The following is a 20,391-nucleotide window of genomic DNA, read 5'->3' on the forward strand; positions in this document are numbered from 1 at the left end:
ATGTTACAGCTCTTCTGGAAAAGGTAGCCTGGCCACCATGAGCCAAGGAATACCACAGAGTCACATCCACACCACACAAGAAACCTCCCACGAGATTTGCTGGAAGGAAAAAAAAAAAAAACAGGAAAATGGCTGCCTCTTCAAGAAACTTCAGGGAACTGGGCAGAAAAATGGACTTTATATAGGGTTTCTTGGAGTGTGGGGTTTTCCAGGGTGGCCTGCGATGGGAGGATTATGTGGCTTGATCTTGGCCAAAGCTTTGAGGGTTGGTGGGATTCTGTGATCAGACTCTGGGACAAGGTCTTGGGCTTGGGTCAAGTCAGGGTCAGGGTGTTCTTTCCTGGGCCCTGTTATCCTACACAGACTCCTTAGCACTGGTGAACTAATCTAAGAGAGTGCCCACAACAAAGTCCAGTTTTCCAGACATTAAAGACACCTAACCCAGACCCATTCGGTTGTTTATTATTTCTCAAACCAAAACTTCCTTTAAGGGGCAAGAGAGATGGCTCAGCTGTTAAAGAGCATTGGCTGCTCTTGTAGAGGGCCCAGGTTCAATTCCGAGTACCTGCATGGCTACTCAAAACGATCTGTAAGTTCACATCTAGAGGATCTGATGGCCTCCACCTAGACTAGGTACACCTAGATGCATAGATGCAGGTAAAACGCCCGTATTAATGAAATTTAAAAACAAAACAAACCGCTACAGCACTGGAGAGGGAGGCAGGAGAATCACTAGTTAAAAGACTAGTCTGGGTTCTGACAGGCCAGGTCTCAAAAGACTTGTCTTTTTCTTTCCTTCCTTCTTTCTTTCTTCCTTCCTGCCTTCCTCCCTTCCTTTCAAGAGTTTTACTCTTAGTGTGTAGGGTGTTCGGCCTGCACATATGTTTGTGCACAGAAGAGGGCACCAAATCCAATGGAACTGAAGTTACAGAAGATGACCACAGACCAGGTGGGTGTTAGGAATCAAGCCAAGTTCTCTGGAGGAACCACAAGTCCTCTTAACCATTGAGCCATCTCTCCAGCCCTCGGTCGTCCTTGATTTCCAATTACGTGTGTTTGGGTATGTGCACTTGGGTGCGCGTGCCCGCGGAGGCCAGACACCAGAGTTGCAGGTATTGGAAGAACTTGATGCTATCTATCATCCTCACAGGGCATCGGGTGGACACGCAGCTGCGGCGGCGCTCTCCCTCCACACCTACAGGGGGCAATCGACTTCCAGAACCGCCGCTGGACTCCGGGGCCCTCGGCTTCGCCCAGGGAACGTCACCACCGCCGGCCGCTTCTCCACCGCGCTAATGCGCAGGCGCCAAGAGCACCACGCACCGCCAAGCCGAGGGTGGGGTCACGAACTCTGACCCCCACCCCCAAAACACAAACTCAGAAAGCTCCCCTGTCCCCTTGGCCTCGGGTCCCCTCGCCTCTGCTCTCTCCAGCCCAGCGGCCGCCGCGGCGGGAGGGGTAAGTCGGGTGCGGGGCGGCCCAACCGCCGAGCGTCGTGGCCCGAGCGCCCGTGTCCCTGAGTGTCCCAGCTCCCGGTTACCGGAGAGCCGGACATTAGCGGATTGCCCAAAGCCTTGGGAGGCCGGGCCGGGCCGGTGACCTTTCACCTAAAGGGAACGCTTCCGTCTCGGCGCCGCTTCCCCCGCCCCGGGGCTGCGCGCGTGGTGGGTGCAGGGCAGGGAGCTGCGGGGCGCAGGACCGGAGGGACCATGTACCCCGGGGCTACGGGATGACACCTCCTCCGGCTCAGGATTCTGCTTGCATGAGAGGACCAGCATCCGCTGTGGCTGTTTCTCTGAGGGAAGGTGGCCTAGGGCTATCTCATGCACTGGGCACATCAAAGCTTCCAGTAGCTCTTTTGTTAGGAGCACTGCCTGAGTTTCTGCAGACAACATCTCATGATGTGCAGATATTGCCAGGCTGTCCCCTACCCCTGAGTTAAGCAGGTCAGCCAAAGCTGGAAAGGACAAGCAAAAGAGACTTGAAGTTAAATCCGTTTAGGGCTTTTTTTTCCACCGCTTGGAAGTTGTTAGTGTGTCTTAGACTTCAAGGAAGGGGTTGTTCTTTGTTTTTAAAACAGTGTCTGCTTGTTTACCGGGTTGAGTAATTGTCTCTAAACTTTACGTGTCTACTTTGGTAAATTTGGAAAGAGATTATTGATCTGTTCTAATCAAACAGCAAACATGAAAAAGGAAATCGTTTGGGGAGGGTGTCTTGGGAGTTGTAGTTTGGTGGGACAGAAATGCAAGTACATTAGAGAAGATTCCAGGAAGGGAAGAAAAAGTGGGAGTTTATTGTGGACCATTTAACATTGAGAAAGAACAGAAAGCCTGGATGACCTGCAGGAAGGAGCCAGGCTGGTGACACATGCCTGTAATCCCAGTACTCAGGAGGCTAAAGCAAAGCAGGAAAGGTCACCTGGAGTTCTTGTGGAGACTGGCTTGGAAATCATGTATCCAAACCCCAGAAGATGTATAGAAGATAAAGGAAAGGTCTTACGTCCTTTGTATCAACATGGCCAGTAACCTTTTGGTGTGCATCTTGAACCTTTGGATACAGTGTAAGTTTTCCAATTGCAATCATTCCAAAGACCTATTAGTCTAAGGGTGGCAGTAACCACAATTCCCGTTTCCAAGTTAGACCTTCTGTACAGTTCTAGCCTGTAGGACACCCTTTATAGCCTCCTAACTCTGGTTTCAAAGGTCGTTTTAATGTTGCTTCTATTGTCATTAAAGAAGATACTTGATGCTTGTATCCATTACAAACTAAACATATGGTGACAATAAATTTAACCAATTTCATGATTTCATCATTCTGTGTAACGCTTTCAAGGTGAAAGGTTTTCAAGGGGACCATACAAGGCAGCAAAGCCTAAATATCTTCTGAGGGTGTGGTGAAGTGTGTAATTCCTATCCCGGTGATAGCAAAGACCAACCTCATACAAAAAGTAGCACTATAAGATCCTCTGTGCACAGGCACGCGCACACACACACACACACACGTACCCTTTCAAAACCATCTCCAGAAAAATGGACCTCTGTTTGAAAGTTTTAAGAGTTAATCGAAACCATAGACGTCTGTCCTTAAATCCCAGTTAACTCTTCCTGTACACTGTATACAGCGGATCATCCAGAAATAGTGGGTAGAATGGAATTTGAGCTGGGTCTCAGAGGTCAGGCACAAGTGTGGTAGGAAATGGTATATGCTACAGAAGCACCGTTTGTGTTTTGTGTGATAAACTGCTAATAGTTTACCCCTGGGATTCCTAAGTGGGGAATTCCTTGGACTGACTGTATGCTTGGTAAACCTTGATATTTAACATATAGCATTGAGGTATAAAAGAATATGAACTTGTGACTTTCTGGGGAGGGTAATCTCCACCAGGTTTAATGATTTCTGGGTATGGGTGTTTTGCCTGTGTGTATATCTGTGTACCACAAGGGTACTGTGCTCTCCGGGGCCAGAGGAGGGTTTCAGATCCTCTGGAACTAGAGATACAGGGGGTAGAGAGCCAACATATGGGTGGAGGAATGGAATTTAGGTTCTTAACCCTTGAACCATCTTTCCTGCCTAAGGAGGTCATTTTCAATTATAAAGTCATCTCTACTGTAAACATCTCCAAAGAACCAGTTTTTGCCCTGCTTTTCCATGTTAGCTATTTTAATAAGACTTTCAATTTTATCTTTTAACATAAATATATTCCAGTCACTTCCTCGAAGCAACATGTTTACATCATTGAATATTTCAAAAACTATCTGACAAGTAACAGTTTTGAGTGCCATAAATCATTATTTAAAAAAAAAAAACAAAAAACCCAAAATCAAAACTAACCAAATCGGGTTTCTGTTCCACCAAGATCTTTCGCAACCTTCCAACTTGAGTGTCCTGCGAGCCACCTCTGCATGCTGAGGGGCTCTGTAAGCTGAGTCTGTTTGCCGGGGTAGGGAAACAGAGCGAAGAGAATGGCTTTTTGATGAACAGTCCTGCCAAACACAACTGCCTTGAGACTTTCTGGCCACGGGTGCCTCCTGATGGATCACTGAGTGAAAGGACATTTGTTTCTGCAAACTTTGAATTCTGTCACAGGCCAACATCCTCTCGTACAATTTCTGCATCAACATCTATGCAGAATCTTAAGGAGACCTTTTAGCTGTGAGTCTCCATTTGTTAAAAAAAAACAAAACAAAATCCACTGATGTTAAGGTTAATATCTTCCCAGCTTGTGTTCCCTCCCCACTGGGCAACAAAGCAGTTTTTCAGATATGCTTCCTTCCTTCCTATACACATATCTCAAAGCAACAACGGTACTGCAATAGGAATACTAGTTGTGGCATCTCCATGAATTACTTCCCTTAAACCTGCTGAGAAAGTGATGGGACTGGTCGCATTAGTTCTGGAGATTCTGTCGGAGGGAGCGCCCTTTAATAAAGAAACCTGAAGAATTCCATCACCAGCCTGGTTCTTTTAGCGGGGGTTATTAACTCCCCTCTCCCATGAGCCACTGCTAACATTTTAATGGTAACACACATACCCCCTGTATGCACACACGCGCACAGGTTTTGCAATTAAATGGGAATCTTTGTAGAATACAAACAAATAAATGCTTTTCCCTGCCGGTACCGACTGTCCAGGCTTTGTCGCCCCTTATGTTGGACAGTCGTAAGAATATTTAAGAAATATTCTTTTTGTGTGTTGCATACTTTTTATTATGGTGCCAATTCAGCTGCTTTCAGGTTCTCTGTAACCAAAGCCTCGTTAAAAATCAAGCCAAGGGGCCTTTATTATTTATTTATTTATTCCCCCATCATCATGATTATTAGAAATAAATCTATATCGCAAAGATGATTTCACTTAGTTTTTTTCTTACCACTTTGGTTGTTCTACAACCTGGCTGGAAAGAGTCAGACAATTTATCCATTAACATTATCCACTGGAGGATATGTGATCACATTGTGAACCCTGAGATTGTGTTATTTACTGGAAAAACCTGTTTTTTAGTTGAGGTGTGGCTCAGCCTCAGTATGCATACCTTTCATTCAAGAGCTTTCTGCTTGAATATTATAAACAGGGTGAAATAGAGGTCTCAAGGAGGAGCAAGCAAGCAACCGGTTGACCAGAAGTGAACACTGGATTATGAAGAAAAAAGCAGAGTAAGAAGGAGTCAGGAAGCCGGATAGAGAGGCGTACAGGAAGTAGAAAGGAGGGTCATTCGGTTAAAAGGAGGTTTTTTGAGACAGCTTGAGAGAGGGGCATTGTTTCTGGGACATCGCCCAAGGAAGAAGGTTAGCTGGGTGCTTTCTCTGCCTCTCTGATCTAGCAGGCTTTCACCCCATCGTCTGGCTCCTGAATCTTCATTGGTAAAATCAAATGATTAAGATTTTGTTAAACAAACAAGCAAACAATCCAATAATCCATAACTGAAAAATAGTGTTGTCCTAAAGTACAAGTGAATATTGCTTATAATTCTTAAAAAAGTACTTAATCTAGTTTACGAAATTACATTTATGGTTAAATTTTTAAAATGCCATGTTGATAGCTGGGCAGTGGTGGCACAGGCCTTTAATCCCAGCATTTGGGAGCCAGAGGCAGGTAGATCTCTGAGTTTGAGGCCAGCCTGATCTACAAAGCAAGTTCCAGGATGGTCAGGGTTACACAGAGAAACCCTGATTCTAAAAAATCAAAATAAATAAATTAAAAACTAAAATCAAGCGCGCACACAGCAGTGATGGTTGAAGGATGTTGTTCCAGGACTTTAGTCTCGCTGCAGTTGAACATTCAGCTTCCGGAAAACAACAGAACAGCAATTCTTAGAGAGCGTGCTCACCAAGCACAAGGCCTGCAGAGCTCCAAGACAAACTGGTCCCAGCACTGACCAGGGAGTGGGCAGATTCCCGCCCCTGAACAAGAACTATCTGCAGTCGGTCCCCTCTAGCAAAGGACCAATAGGGCTTCTCCAACAGAGTCTCACCTCTGAGCAGAGCAGACATAGCCCAACACAGCAGGAACTCAGCGGCATTTTCCTGTCACCTGGGCTCTTTCAGTCTTACTGCCCTTTTGCTTCTTATTGTGGGGGGTTGTGTGTGTGTGTGTAGGGAGGGTGTCTTTTATGTGTATGTTTCTTGTTTCCTTGTTTTAAAGAGAGAGAAGAAAGAATATAAAATCGGATGGGTAGGGAGATGAGGAGGCATTGGGATAGGAGAAAAACATGAACAAAACATTTTTTATGATCCAAGTATGGTGATGCCCCTTTAATCCCACCCCAGAGGGTGGGGACAGAGGTAGGTGAATCTCTGAGATCAGAGCCAGCCTGATCTACAAAGGGAATTCCAGAACAGCCAGGGCTACACAAAGAAACCATATCTTGAAAAACCCATACATACATTCATACATAGTGGAGTGGCTGTTCCTGGCTGTCAGCTTGACTATATCTGGAATGAACTACAATCCAGAATTGGAAGGCTCATCTGTGATCCTGATCTTGAGGCTGGGAGATACAAGTTTCTGACCTGGATCTTGGTATGGAGATCTTGAGGCATAGTGGCTATGAATCCCAGCAGACTAAGGCAGGGAGAGAGCTCTGAGTTCGAGGTCAGCCTGGGACAAAGAAAGTCTCAGATCTAGGTGTGGTAGTGCACACCTTTAATCTGGGCCACACCTACTGCTGGAGACCTACATAAGGACTTTGGAAGAAGGAAGATTTACTCTCTGTCTTTGCCTGTGTGCCCTGTGGGACTGAGCAACTGCTAGATCCTTGGACTTTTGTTCACAGCTGCTGCTGACCTTTGTTGGGGAGTTGGACTGCAGACTATAAGTCATCAACAAATTCCATTACAATATAGAGACTACCCATAAGTTCTGTGACTCTCAGAGAACCTTGACTAATATACATTCTTAATTTCAATAAAAACTTAACCATATGTGAATATGTTGGGGGTAGAGGGTACATATAAGTGCAGGTGACCATGCAGACCAGATGTCAGATCTCTGGAGCTGGAGTGACAGAAGATGGTGAGCTATCTGAAGTGGGTGCTGGGAACTGAACTCTGGTCTTCTGTAAGAACAGCATGTTGGTAACTGCCAAGCCATCCTTCCATACCCCTCAATAGAAGTTTTTAAAACAAGCAATACCTTATACTATCTGGTAATGTATTCATCTTACTTTTCTATTGCGGTGACAACCATGACCAAGGCAACTTAGAAAGCATGTAATTTGGGGGTTCACAATTTTAGAGAACTAAAGTCCATGACCATCCTGGCAGGGAGTATGGCAGATGTGGTACTGGGGTAGTGCCTGGCAGTTTACATGTTAAGAAGGCAACCAGAGGCAGAGAGAGTGCACACATGAGAGCTAACTGGAAATTGCATGAGCTTTTGAAACCTCAAAACCTTCCCCAGAGACACACCTCCTCCAACAAGATCACATCTGCTAATCTATCCAAACAACTCCAACTGGGGACCAAGTAATCAAACATAGGAGCCCATAGGGGCCAGTCTCTGTCAAACTACCTCAGTACTAATTTGGTAATTAGATGCTAGAGAAAGATGGTAGAAAATATTTGAAATTTTTTTTCATAATTACATAATGACATTATAGTTTTATGTAGTTAAACCATTATGTTTCTATAAAAACGGAAAGTTTATATGGGGAAAGAAAATTCATAGCACCCAGTAGTCTGAGCTGACGTGTTTCAGGCAGAGTCCATGGTGTCCTGTGCTATGACAGCATGCACAGCACATAATGCACATGTTCTGTGTTTTAGAAAAAGATCTCAGTGGGGGCTGGTGAGATGGCTCAGCGGGTAAGAGCACTGACTGCTCTTCCGAAGGTCCCAAGTTCAATTCCCAGCAAACACATGGTGGCTCACAACCATCGATTAGACAGTCTAATGCCCTCTTCTGGCTTGCAGATGTATATGCAGCAGAACACTCATACAGTAAATAAAATTAAAAAGAAATCTCAGTGACATGGTTCAGTACAACATGGGTGGACCTGTGCTGTTAGTCACAGCTTGGATTTACTGGATATTTGATTCTGAATTAAGTTTTGGTCACTACAATTTAAAAACCTTTTTACTGTTGCCAGATATACGGGTTGACTCCTGCGCTGACCACTGCATGATCTCGTATGGGGTAGAGATCCATAGTTTACTAACTGAGGGGATTTTTGTTAATTATACCATTTGTGCAGAAAGGATGAAGAGATAGTGTACAAGGTTGTGATCAAGGTTCTTATCCGACGCTTCTGAAATTTAATTTTATGTAATCTCTGTGGCTATATCATCTGCATGTATGCCTGTGTATCGTGTGCATGCTTCATGCCTACCCAGACCGGAAGAGGGGCTTGGATCCCCTGGAGCTAGAGTTACAGCCAATTGTGAGCCACTACGTGGGTGCTGGGATTCAAACCAGGTCTTCTGGAAAAGCAGCCAGAGCTCTTAACCTCGGAGCTTTCTCTCCAGCCCTCATCCTCAAGGTTTTTGCTCTCTGCCTCAGGCGAATAAAAATACATGACACTTCAATGACCAATTTAGCTCTCTCGTGTATGAGCTTTTCCTAAGTCTTCAGTAGTCTTGTTCTTCTGTGTCCTCTTGCTCACATAGTGAGCACTGCGCTCATTCATGGAACATGGAATGCCAACTACCTGTTAGGGACCATTAGATGTGCGTGTATTTTTACTTATCCACTCTTTAACCTCTCAAAGAGATGGTGTCGGCTGTCTTATTTCTGAAGAAGCAGCCTCAGGTTAAATGCCTGAAGGGTATTATAAAATAAACTATGCGTTTAGTAGCTATTACAGCTGGGATTACAACTCTGAATTCCAGCAGTCTGTAACAGGCTGGCCATGAACTTGAAACTCTGACTCAGCCTCAAGGGCTGAGCGGGTAAGCAATTTAAGGTTTTTGATGTACAGTGGCAAATTACTCTTCTGGGAAGGTAGACTCGTTTGAGCCATCAACAGTCTGTAGACTACGTTGGCACTTGCCTATAATCCCGATGCTTAGGTAGAGGCAAGAGGTTTGCACTTCATGGTCATCCTTAGCTACACAGCATGTTCAAAGCCAGACAGGTTACTTGGGACCCTACCTTAAAAACAAACAAACAGGAGTCTGGGGAAATGGCTCAGCAGTTAAGAGCACTCCATGCTTTCCCAGGGGACCTGAGTTACTTTCCCAGCACCCACATTGGGCAGCTCAGTGCTGCCTGTAACTTCATCTCCAAGGTCTCCGGCACCCTCTTCTGGCCTCCTCTGGCACCTTCATTCCTGTGCACAAACCTATGTACATATACATAGTAAAAAATAAAAATAAAACTTTAAAAAAGAAAAACGCCCGTTTCGTCTCCTTTCTCTGCCGTCTTGGGCACACGTATCGATCAGCGGTGGTGTGGCACGGAGAGTGAAGAGAAAAGCCGTTACCAAGGACAGGAAGCTGGTAACTGCAGGGATTAGGAGTGTATGCAGCTAACGAGTAACGTTTAGCAAGTGACAGCCCAGATCCTATAGTTAAAGCCAGGCTGTGATAACTGTCCAGAAAGTGGGTAATAGTAAATCTGTATGGTTCATCTTTTGCAAAATCATCTTTGATGGCCTGCAGGCAGAGGCAGGCATTACTGGGACTTGCTGTCTTCTAGCCTAGCCAAGAAAACATGAACCCCAGCTTCCTGGAGAGACGCTGCTGCAAAGATATAGACAGCGATGGTGGTGGACACTAATGTCTACTCCAGGGACCAAGATTTTCACATAACAGCATTGGCTTGTAGAACAGCTTTATCCACGCACTCAGGTAGAATAGCTTCTTAAAAAAGGTATGTCAGAGTATACAAAAGCGGAATAGTTACATGAATCCCCCAGCGTGTCCCATCAGCAACTGCCAATGTGCACCGTTGCTAGTACATGGCAAATCTTATTCCGTCTAGTCCAGTAGATCTCAGCCTGTGGGTTGTGACACTTTTGGGGTCACATTTCAGATATCCTGTGTATCAGATGTTTATATTATATTTCATAACAGTAGCAAAATTACAGTTATGAAGTAGTAACAAAAATAATTTTCTGGCTAGGGGTCACCATGACATGAGGAACTGTGTTAAGGGGTTCGAGCATGAGGAAGGCTGCTACCATTGGGCAATTCCCTTTCATACGCCGCTGCCTGTACCGGACGATTTTAAAGAAAATCTTAGGCAGCATATAATTTCACTTTCAGTTTCTTCAGTAAATATTTTATATATATAATTGTAAAAAGTTTTTTTTTTTTTATCTTTGGCAGATATTTTGACCATTCGATCATGGCGACCATAGAAGAAATTGCACATCAAATTATCGACCAACAGATGGGTGAGGTATGTGTAGTTTACAGTTTATCTGCTGGCCTACCAAGCCTCTATTCTTTATGCTAAATGTCCGCATTAGGTTACAGAAGTACCGGGATGAAAGATAGCTCAGCTTTCAGACAGCTTTCCTATGCAGTTGGAAGCAGTTAAATAATTGCAATAGAATACGGTAAGTACTGTGACTTTAGTGACATCTACAAAAAAAAAGTTTATAACAATAAATAAACAAAAAGCTAATAAAGCCTTAGGATAGGAGGGGCTCTGATCAGAGAATGCTGCTTGGTGGTTAGGAAAACTGAGATCAGTCAGAAATTACTACATCCTATTTTTAGCAAAAATTAACCATGGCATGGCATGCTTTTGGAGTTTTATCCAAAATTTTTGACATCATTACTCATGTAGACAGTATTAATCTTGACTCTTCTTTTTTTTTGGGGGGGGGTTGGTTTTGTTTTTTTTTGTTGTTGTTTTGTTTTGTTTTGTTTTGAGACAGGGTTTTTCTGTGTAGCTCTGGCTGTCCTGGAACTCACTCTGTAGACCAGGCTGGCCTCGAACTCAGAAATCGGCCTGCCTCTGCCTCCCAAGTGCTGGGATTAAAGGGCGTGCGCCACCACTGCCCGGCCGATCTTGGCTCTTCTGTCTGAACTATTTTGACCAAGTCTATCATGTTTTTGGTTTTGGTTTTTCAAGACACTGGGCACGTCAGGCCTCAGAACTATATAGTACAACACTATCTTGTCTTAGTGACCTTCTCTGGCCTCCATTCACTGTAGGAAAGAGGGGTAGGCTGCTATAAAATAGTGCTGAATAAAAGCCCGTCTCAGGAACGTGGGAGGTGGCTCATCTGTATAGAGGTGCTTGCCACTAAGTCTGAGTTTGGTCCCCAGAAAAACAAAGAAAGAAAGGTGGGGGAGGGAAAGAAGGAAAGAGAAAGAAAGGAAAGAAGGATGGATGAAGAACTCTCAAAGGTGTCCTCCCTCTCCACACGTATGGTATGGAGTGTATGCATGCACACACACATAAATGTAAAAAACTTAAAAATATAAAAATAAATATCAGGCACAATGCAGATCAGTGGTATGTATGATCCAGGGTGGTTAGCACACAGTCTGATAATAACCACGGATGGCTCCTTATGGCAAGAGTTGTCCTTAGTAATGACTGGGATCAGACCTTTGAGCTAGCTCAGCAAGTAGAGGCACTTCACTCACTAAGCAAACCTGACGACATGAGTTTAAACCCTGGAACCCACAGAAAGGTGAAAGGAAAGAAACAACTCCAGAGAGTTGTCCTGGGACTTGCATATACATGTAGTCTCTCATACACACACACAATATTAATAGCTAAGATAGTTTTAGCTACCTCGTATAAGTGAATCTTATGTTAATAGTAATGCTGATAGTGAAATAAAAATCAATTAAAGCTTCCTCAGGATATTAGTACCTATAGACAACAATTATTGATTTGCCAGGCTACTGGCACACGGCTATAATCTCAGAACTCAGGAGGCAGGAGCAAGAGGCTCTCATAAGACAAAGTATCTGTCTCTTCAGAGCTCTGCCTGCCCCGCTCTGTTCTCCATTTGTATATAACAGAACTCCTGATTCCATGCTGCAGCTAACTTTCACAAAGCTACACATCATGTTTTGGTGTGGTACCAATGGACAATTTCCACAGCTTGAAATGCTATTAAATTATTCCCTTCTTTTCCATACTATCTATGTGAGACTGGGTTGTTTGGTTTTTTTTTTTTTTAATTCTGAACCAAAACCTGCATATCCTAGTAGGTTAAATGAAGAGACAGATATGAACTTACAACTTCATTAAGCCAGGCATTGAAAGAGTTCACAGAAATATAAATTACCACGACTCTTACTACTACATATTTAGTGAAGAAATAAACTTAGTTTTCATAAGTTATTTCCCATCAGAATATGCATAGTTTTTAAATGAATAAAGGGTTTTTAATTATCTTGGAAATTTCATTATACCTCTCCCAAGCCTAGTTTCTTTGTTTCATTTCCCCAGAACCGTCAGGGTAGAGCTAGAATATGGCCCCAGGCCTCGGGAACTTCTTTGAGCAGTTGTACAGGATATCCTGTGATCAGTCCCAGCAGCCCACTGGTTTACAGATAGGCAGTCATGAATGCAAATGAAAGGCTCCCAGGCCTGGGCCTGGGCAGGGGTTGGGGACACTGTGCCAGAGCACACATTTGTGGGACTAGATAAAGCAAGATGTGTCCCCTGTCACCAGGGACTCTTCCAAAGCATCGTACAGCTTCGCCCTGTAGTCATTCTAGCCCAGGAGAAACTTGGTAAAGTTCAACTTGAGAATTACATTTCTTGGCTTGTCCCTCCCTTTGAACTGAACCGCCTCTGCGACAGATAGGGAGGTGTCCTTCCCATTGTCATTGATCGAGATGTGTATGTCGGTGAGGGGGAACGGTTTCCCCAGTGCAGGTGTTACAGCTCTGAAGGAAAAAGGACCCTGGCAGCCGGGAGCCAAGGATTTACCACAAAGTCACACCACACAGCAAACCTCACACAGGAGATGTACTGGGAGGGGAAACCATCAGCGACAGGGAGCTGAGCAGGAGGCAGGTTTATATAGGGTTTCTGGGGAGCAGAGCTCTCCTGGGCGGTCTGATCTTGGGGAAAGCTCAGGGATTGGTGGGATTTCATTCTTTGGGGCTGGTGTTATCCACCCCACCCCCCAACCCCTTGGCCCTGATCTCTGGCTTGGGGTCAAGTCAGGGTCAGAGTGTTCTTTTTCCTTGGCACTTTTACCCTGCAATGTCAAATTTGACATGGTAGCTGCCTCCTGACATTTTGAGTGTGAGAATTGTTTACCTAATTACAGTTCTTCTCCATCAAAGACCAAGTTTATTGTCTTTCTTTTTCAATTATTCTGTTATACTGTATTAAATAAATACCCTTTTATGGGTCTAATGTTTTAACCCAGTGGCAGTTAGATCATGCATATACCTAATTCTCTTTTCTAAAAACTGACTGAATATTGGACTTTTAATTACAATGGGTTTTGTTGAAAGAAACAATCTGAACTAGAATAGACAACAATGTTAAATGTGGTATGCTGGCTAGTTTTTGTCTACTTGACTGAAGATAGAGTCATTTTGGAAGAGGGAACCTTATTTGAGAAAATTTGCCTTGGCCTATGGGTAAGCCTGTGGTTTCTTTTCTTTTCTTTTGGTGTTTGTTTGTTTGTTTGTTTGTTGTTTTTTTTGAGACAGAGTTTCTCTGTGTTTGCCTGGCTGTCCTGGAACTCACTCTGTAAACCAGGCTGGCCTGGAACTCAGAAATCCGCCTGCCTCTGCCTCCCAAGTGCTGGGACTAAAGGCGTGTGGTGGTGGCGCCTGGCAGCCTGTGGTTTCTTGATTGATGATTAATATGGGAGGGTCCAGCCCACCGTGGGCAGAAGGTTCCACCCTAGGCTGTGGTCCTGGGTGCTGGAAGATGGCAGGCAGGCTGAGCAAGCCATGAGGAACAAGCCAGTAAGCATGGGTCTCTGCTTCAGTGCCTGCCCTCAGGTTCCTGCTCTCTCTTCCTTCCATGATGGACTGTGAAGTAAACCCTTTCCTCTCTAAGTTGCTTTGATAGTGATGTTTTATCACAACAATCGAAACCCTAAGGAAGTAAGACCCATGTTAACATTTGTTACAAATGAACTGGTGTTCAAAGCCAAGTCCTGTAGGAAGCTGGAAATTATTGAAGTTAGAGCCTGGGAATGGTAGAGATAGCTATGAAAAAATATAATCGAGTACATGAAAAACAAAGCAAAGCTACCCAGACGTGGTATAACGAAGTATTTACCTAATCCAACAGTAGCAAGAAAGAGAAGTAGTTACCTAATCCATTTTAATGTTCAACAAAGAAAGTTCAAATGATAGCAGCTCTAATCAATACCAAAAAAAGCTTCATTAGCCATTCAGAACTTTGAAAGTTTGCACACAAAATAGTTTCAGAAAAGTAGAAAAAATATTGAAACAAATTTGAAGTTGGGTCAAATATTAAATCAGCTTACTAAGGCTTATTTTAGGAAATACTTGATTTGTAATAAAAGTTGTCAATGTTGAGGGGGTTCTCTCCTTCATGAATTCACTCTGGCATAGACTGTCCTGTCAGCAGAGGCCACTCTTATCCTTACTACTCAGTCCAGTGTTCCGTGACCACCCTTGACTAACCTCCCAACCACCAGCTCATCCCAGTGGTGTACTTCTGTACGCTACTTATGGGTTCTTATCTCTACCTCTCTTCCAACCCTCATTCCGCCCTAATCCCTTCCAGCCCCACAACACTAGGTAAGAGAGAGAGAGGTTAGAGGGAAAGGGGGCATAGACCTCTATAGGCGCTATGGGCTGTCATGTTTCTTATGGGCCAGTCCAACCTTTGTCTTCAGGGTAACTCCAACTTCTTCTTCTTGTCAAACAATAGCAACCAGGAGCCGCAGAGGGGAGGAAGAGCAGCAGAGGGAAGGAGGAGCAGCAGAGGAAGCAGGAGCAGCAGAGGGGAGGAGGAGCAGCAGAGGGAAGGAGGAGCAGCAGAGGGAGGAGGAGGAGGAGCAGCAAAGGGGAGGAGGAGCAGCAGAGGGAGGAGGAGGAGCAGCAAAGGGGAGGAGGAGCAGCAGAGGGAGGAGGAGGAGCAGCAGAGGGGAGGAGGAGCAGCAGAGGGAGGAGGAGGAGCAGCAGAGGGGAGGAGGAGCAGCAAAGGGGAGGAGGAGCAGCAAAGGGGAGGAGGAGCAGCAGAGGGAGGAGGAGGAGCAGCAGAGGGGAGGAGGAGCAGCAGCCTGCCTGCCTACCTGCCGTTCCCCCTAAAATTATCTTCACTGCTACTTTGTAACTGTAATTTTGTTTTTGTGAATTGTGACGTAAGTCTCTGTGATCGGGTCTCTTGCATTCCACAAAGCGCTCAGGACCCACAGGTTGAGAACCAACAGTCTAAGTGAGAAGTAGTGAAAGAAGGAAGAAATCAAAATAGTGACGTAAACTAACCTCACCATTGCACCTTTGTAAATTTCACACGTGCTCGCTTCTAGCAGAATTTCATTAGAAGTAGTGTTGCCATTTAAAAGGTATATAACTGGCTTCTCTAGCTTTGTTTTGAGGTTAAAACTGATTCATTGAAGAACACAAAAGTCAGACATGGTAGTCCGTCCCTGTTCTCCAGTACTCAGGAGGCTGAGACAGCAGGTCATGGGTTCAAGGCCAGCAAACAAACCTGATTGAGTTGAACCAATCATTAATGTGCCATGATTGTGTTAGATTGTTACAGAGCAGCAGACTGGACAGAAAATCCAGATCGTGACAGCACTTGACCACAGCACACAGGGCAAGCAGTTCATTCTGGCAAACCACGAGGGATCCACGCCAGGGAAAGTCTTCCTCACAACTCCAGACGCCGCAGGTGTCAACCAGTTGTTTTTTACCAGTCCTGATCTGTCCGCACCGCACCTCCAGGTAAGTGAGGAAAAGATGTCTCTTCTCTTGTACGGGCAGACAAAGACGGATAGAAAAGTCAATCTGGAAGAAGAAACTCGAGCTCTTTGCCATCATCCTAATAACTATGCCTAGTGGCGAGCTCTTGATGTAATTTAATAGGCTTAGTAGTTCACCCAAGAGCACCTTACCATTCTCACTAATGGCCAGTTATATGGTGTTTTTATGTAGCAGTCATAATTGCATAATTATAATTACTCCCATTGATAAGAGTTTATGTATAACTCCTTTTCTTTTTTGAAAAAGAATCCATAACTATCTTTTCTTTGAAAATCCACAACAATTTTTTTTTTTTTTAAATCCACAACTATGCTGTCACTTTGGGGTTTGGAGGCAGCCGGGCTATCCTTCTGGCACACAGTCTTCCTGTAACCCAGGCTGTTTTGAACTCACAGACCCTTGCCCCCTAGCCTCCCACGTGCTGGCATGACACCTGCGAATCACTGCATCCAGCTTTATTATATTTTTTTGCAGTGCCATTCAATGATAGTTTGGAAGGGTTCTGAACTGTCAAAGACAAATGTCATGAAAGGTCTTAGAACTTTTAGAATAATTACACATGTTTTATATGAATAGCATCAGTGTATATGAGTGGCTTACATTCCAAAACACTCATGTATTTGTGTGTTGAGAGCTTTTTAAAAAAGATTTATTTATTTCATATGTATGTATATACCTGAGGACATGTGTATGCGTAACATGTGTGCAGGCACCTGTGCAGGTCAGAAGAAGGCATCAATGCCTGAACTAGTCTTACCCATCAGTTGTGAATTCCTGTTGTGGGTGCTGGGAACTGAACCCGCTCTTCAAGAGCAGCAAGTGCCCCTAACCATGGGGTCACCACCAGTTGGGGTTTGGTATGTTGGTTTTGAGGGAGTCTCACTATGTAGCCCTGGCTGGACTAAGTAGACCAGGCTGGCCTTGAATTCACAAAGATCCACCTGGCTTCCCCACCCCACCCCACAGTACTAGGATTAAAGGTGTGTGTCACCCAGGCCACTCATTGTTTCTTAGTGGAATTGTGATTGCTGTGGAAGAAGTGAAAAGAAACTCATAGTTTTCACCTCATATAACACTGAAGTTTTTGCCTATGTGTGAAAGAAAACTAGCATAACTGGTATATCCATATTAGTAGGGTTCTTAGTTTTAAGAATAATTCACGTCACAGTAAGAAGTAACTCCAACTGCATATTTTTGGACAACATGAAGCTGTTGTAATTAATAACATTTTTCTTCTTTTAAAAGCTCTTAACAGAAAAGTCTCCTGACCAGGGACCAAATAAGGTTTTTGATCTTTGTGTCGTGTGTGGAGACAAAGCATCAGGTATGATTACAAATAATCCTGTGTATGTTAATCTGTTAAAGTAACTGATCCTGAACTGTGGTTCCTCCAAAATTAAAAAATAAACGGAAGAACATGTTGTTTTTATGCTTCATATTTATGGCCTATAAGACTTTACCTTTCTCTGGTTTTTATTTGTTTTGTTTTATTTTTATTTCAGTGTCAGTTAATTTGATTTCTAATGGTATAAAATATTTGTTTTGGTTTCACTGTCTAGAGGTAAACACATAGAAAACTTTTAAATGTAAAAATTAAATTTGCCAAAGGAATCATTGAAAAATGAATTGTGGTCTTTAATAATACAGTATGGTGTTAATATATTGTTAACACACTTCCCAAAACCCTGCTTCAAGAGTTCAGAGGACGGTGAGTTGCAGAAGTAGAAGACTCTTTGGTAAGTCTTTATTAGCAGTTCCCCACGACAGATTTACAATGGACCAGGCCCAACCCTGACTAGTTTCTGCAATCAGATAGGGTCTGCTGGAGACAGACTGGGTGGGCTGTTCTCAGAGTTGGTTATAAGTGCTCAGTGATAAGCCATTGAAGTTTGACTGTCGCTTACTTCCTGTCAGAGCTACACACTTAGCCTCTGATCATATATATGCACAGGTTTCAATGGGACAGAGTTTGAGGGCCCAGTTTGGTTTTGTTAAATTTTTTTGAAATCTCATTACAAAACCTCCATTAATTTGTTAATATTGTGTGTGCTCGTGTGTACTCTCATGCATGTGTGTATGCATGGGTGTTTGTGCCCAGTACCTGTGCAGGCTAGAAGAGATTGTCAGTTCTCTGGAACTAGAGCTACCAAAGGATGGTGGGTGTGGGGACTCGATCCTGGACCCTCTGTAAGAGTGGCAACTGCTCTCACTTGCTGATCCATCTCTCTAGCCACAGACTTCAGTAGCTTGCTCAAAAGTTTTGAAAGTGGAACTCACAAAGAAAGATGGTTATATTTCCATGAGTAGGCAGCACTTTTAACTTTTCTAGACCATATAGCTTTAATATTAAAATATCTGTTATAGCCAAGGATGCAGATGGGGGTAGAATGCTTGCCTAACAAGTCTAAGGTGCTGGATTTGGTCCTCAGCAGGAGGAAAAGAAAAGACAACAAAAAACCCAACCAACCAACCAAACAAACAAACAAACAAACAAAAACCCGCACACTGTTACACAATGTATGGCAAAACTATAATTGTAAGTTTTCTCAGAATAAAAAATGTTAACGTGAATAATAGAATTTTTGATAATGATTTTATTGTCTTTCCTAAGTTCTCTAAGGTTTTTTTTTTTTAACTTAATGACTAACTTTATTCAGTGCTTCATAAATCACCAGCACAGGATGTAAAATTTTATGTTTTCATTTTTATGTGCTCTAACATTTTTAATGTTACATTATAAAATTTAAAACTCTGTATCATTATTAAACTTACCACTGGGTATGGTTGTTTTGATTTTCTACTTAAATAAACCCTAAAAAAAAATTGTCAGAATCTCAAAATCACAATTTCGTTTTATATATTGCTGTTTTAACAGAAAAGATGAATTTATTTTGCTTCTGACCTATAGTATGCTTTTAAACATTTCATCTCTAGGGCGTCATTACGGAGCAATAACTTGTGAAGGCTGCAAAGGATTCTTTAAAAGAAGCATCCGGAAAAACCTAGTCTATTCCTGTCGAGGATCCAAAGACTGCGTTATCAATAAGCACCACCGAAACCGCTGCCAGTACTGCAGGCTGCAGAGGTGCATTGCCTTCGGGATGAAGCAAGACTGTACGTGCTTGACGTAAAGGGGGCGTGGTTCTTGTACGTACTTGACTTAAAGAGGGCGTGGTTCTAACACTCCAGCGAATGGAAAGTGCATACGACTTAGCATGTTTAAGCAGCTCAAGATTACATGGTGCAGTAGTTACTTTTCTGTCCCTGTGATAAAACGTCATGACAAAAAGAACTAAAGGAAGAAAAACGTTATCTGGGCTTATGGTTCCAGAGGGCAGGGAGGCACAGTGAGCTAGCAGGACCATGAGGCAAGCTGATGACATTTTAGCCCCAAAGAGAAAGTAGAGTGAGTTCACTCACAAGGACAGGCTTTCTCCAGCAAAGCTCTTCTTGTTCAAACCATGGTATGGGCCTTTTAATCCATAGCTGTCCAACTAACAATAGAATGACTATATATATATATATGTTAAGTAATATATATGTATATATATATTACTTAACAAACAAATATTTTTGATAACACAATAACCTGTGACAAACACATCAGTTGACACTTAGCACTCAAATGATTTTCGTAAGCTATCTTGGAATTTTAAAAACATAATGTGCATAATAGAATTCTTAGTGATTTTGTTGCCTTTCCTAAATTTTCAGTAGCATTGTTAGTGTTACATTGTAAAACTTAGAACTCTGATCATTAAAGTGCTAGACAGCAGTGTGCTTTGTGACAGATGCCCAAAACGTGGACTTGGTAGCATCAGCCAATACTGATCTGTCCACGGGCTAATGTGTCCTCACAATCTCAGCACAGTTCTCTGCGCCTGGTTACACTACACTGTTACCACCTTAACAGAGAAAGGTTGGAAACTCAGCAAAGCAGACAACTAAGAGGTGCCTGAAATTTTCTGATGGTTTGCTCTCCCCTCTGCCCCCAAAGAAAATAGGTTTAGGAAACGTTTTGCCTCCTCTTTAGATATTACAAGATTTTTACAGATATCACATATTGTATAGATGAACTTATGTGTAAGACAGATTTATTTTCTAACTAGAAAGGCACTACTTAGGCCTTTTCTATCAGTATTATCTTCAGTTGGTCAAGTTTCTTTTTCTTTAGTTCTCTATATACAAGGGGCATGTCACTTTAGTTCTTCCTTCTTGATAGTGAGGGTTTTTTTGTTTGGTTGTTTTTTTTGTTTGGTTGGTTGGTTGGTTTTTTTATTTTTTTTTTTTTTTGGTTTTTCGAGACAGGGTTTCTCTGTGTAGCTCTGGGTTTTAAGAGTTCTATTTTTCTTCCATTGGAGTGCCGCAGTAGAGAGAGGTGGGAATAACAGGTAAATTGACCAGTTTTACTAATAGGGATTTAAATATGCTTGGCCCAGGGAGTGGCACTGTTTGGAAGTGTGGCCTTGTTGAATATGTGTGTGCCCTTGTTGGAGTAGGTGTGTCACTGTGGATATGGGCTTTAAGCCCCTTGTCCTGGCTCCCTGGAAGC

At 43.3% G+C, this 20,391-nt stretch overlaps 1 protein-coding gene across 4 annotated transcripts in view; it reads left to right on the top strand.

The window, feature by feature from the left end:
• Window positions 1-897: 897 nt before the first annotated feature.
• Nr2c1 (nuclear receptor subfamily 2, group C, member 1) overlaps window positions 898-20,391 on the top strand; it is a 49,675-nt gene continuing 30,181 nt past the window's right edge. The window contains exons 1-6 of one of the 4 annotated variants that reach the window (XR_001779515.2): window positions 898-949; window positions 1,151-1,458; window positions 10,263-10,335; window positions 15,606-15,800; window positions 17,085-17,163; window positions 18,774-18,953. Coding sequence is in view for 3 of the 4 variants with exons in the window: in XM_030245065.1 (XP_030100925.1) it covers window positions 10,282-10,335; window positions 15,606-15,800; window positions 17,085-17,163; window positions 18,774-18,953 (508 nt within the window). In the remaining variant the exon portion in view is untranslated. The other 3 variants (XM_030245065.1, NM_011629.3, XM_006513592.3) reach the window with 3 other exon arrangements.

The sequence above is a fragment of the Mus musculus genome, chromosome 10 (assembly GCF_000001635.26).
Source record: "Mus musculus strain C57BL/6J chromosome 10, GRCm38.p6 C57BL/6J".
NCBI lineage: Eukaryota > Metazoa > Chordata > Mammalia > Rodentia > Muridae > Mus > Mus musculus.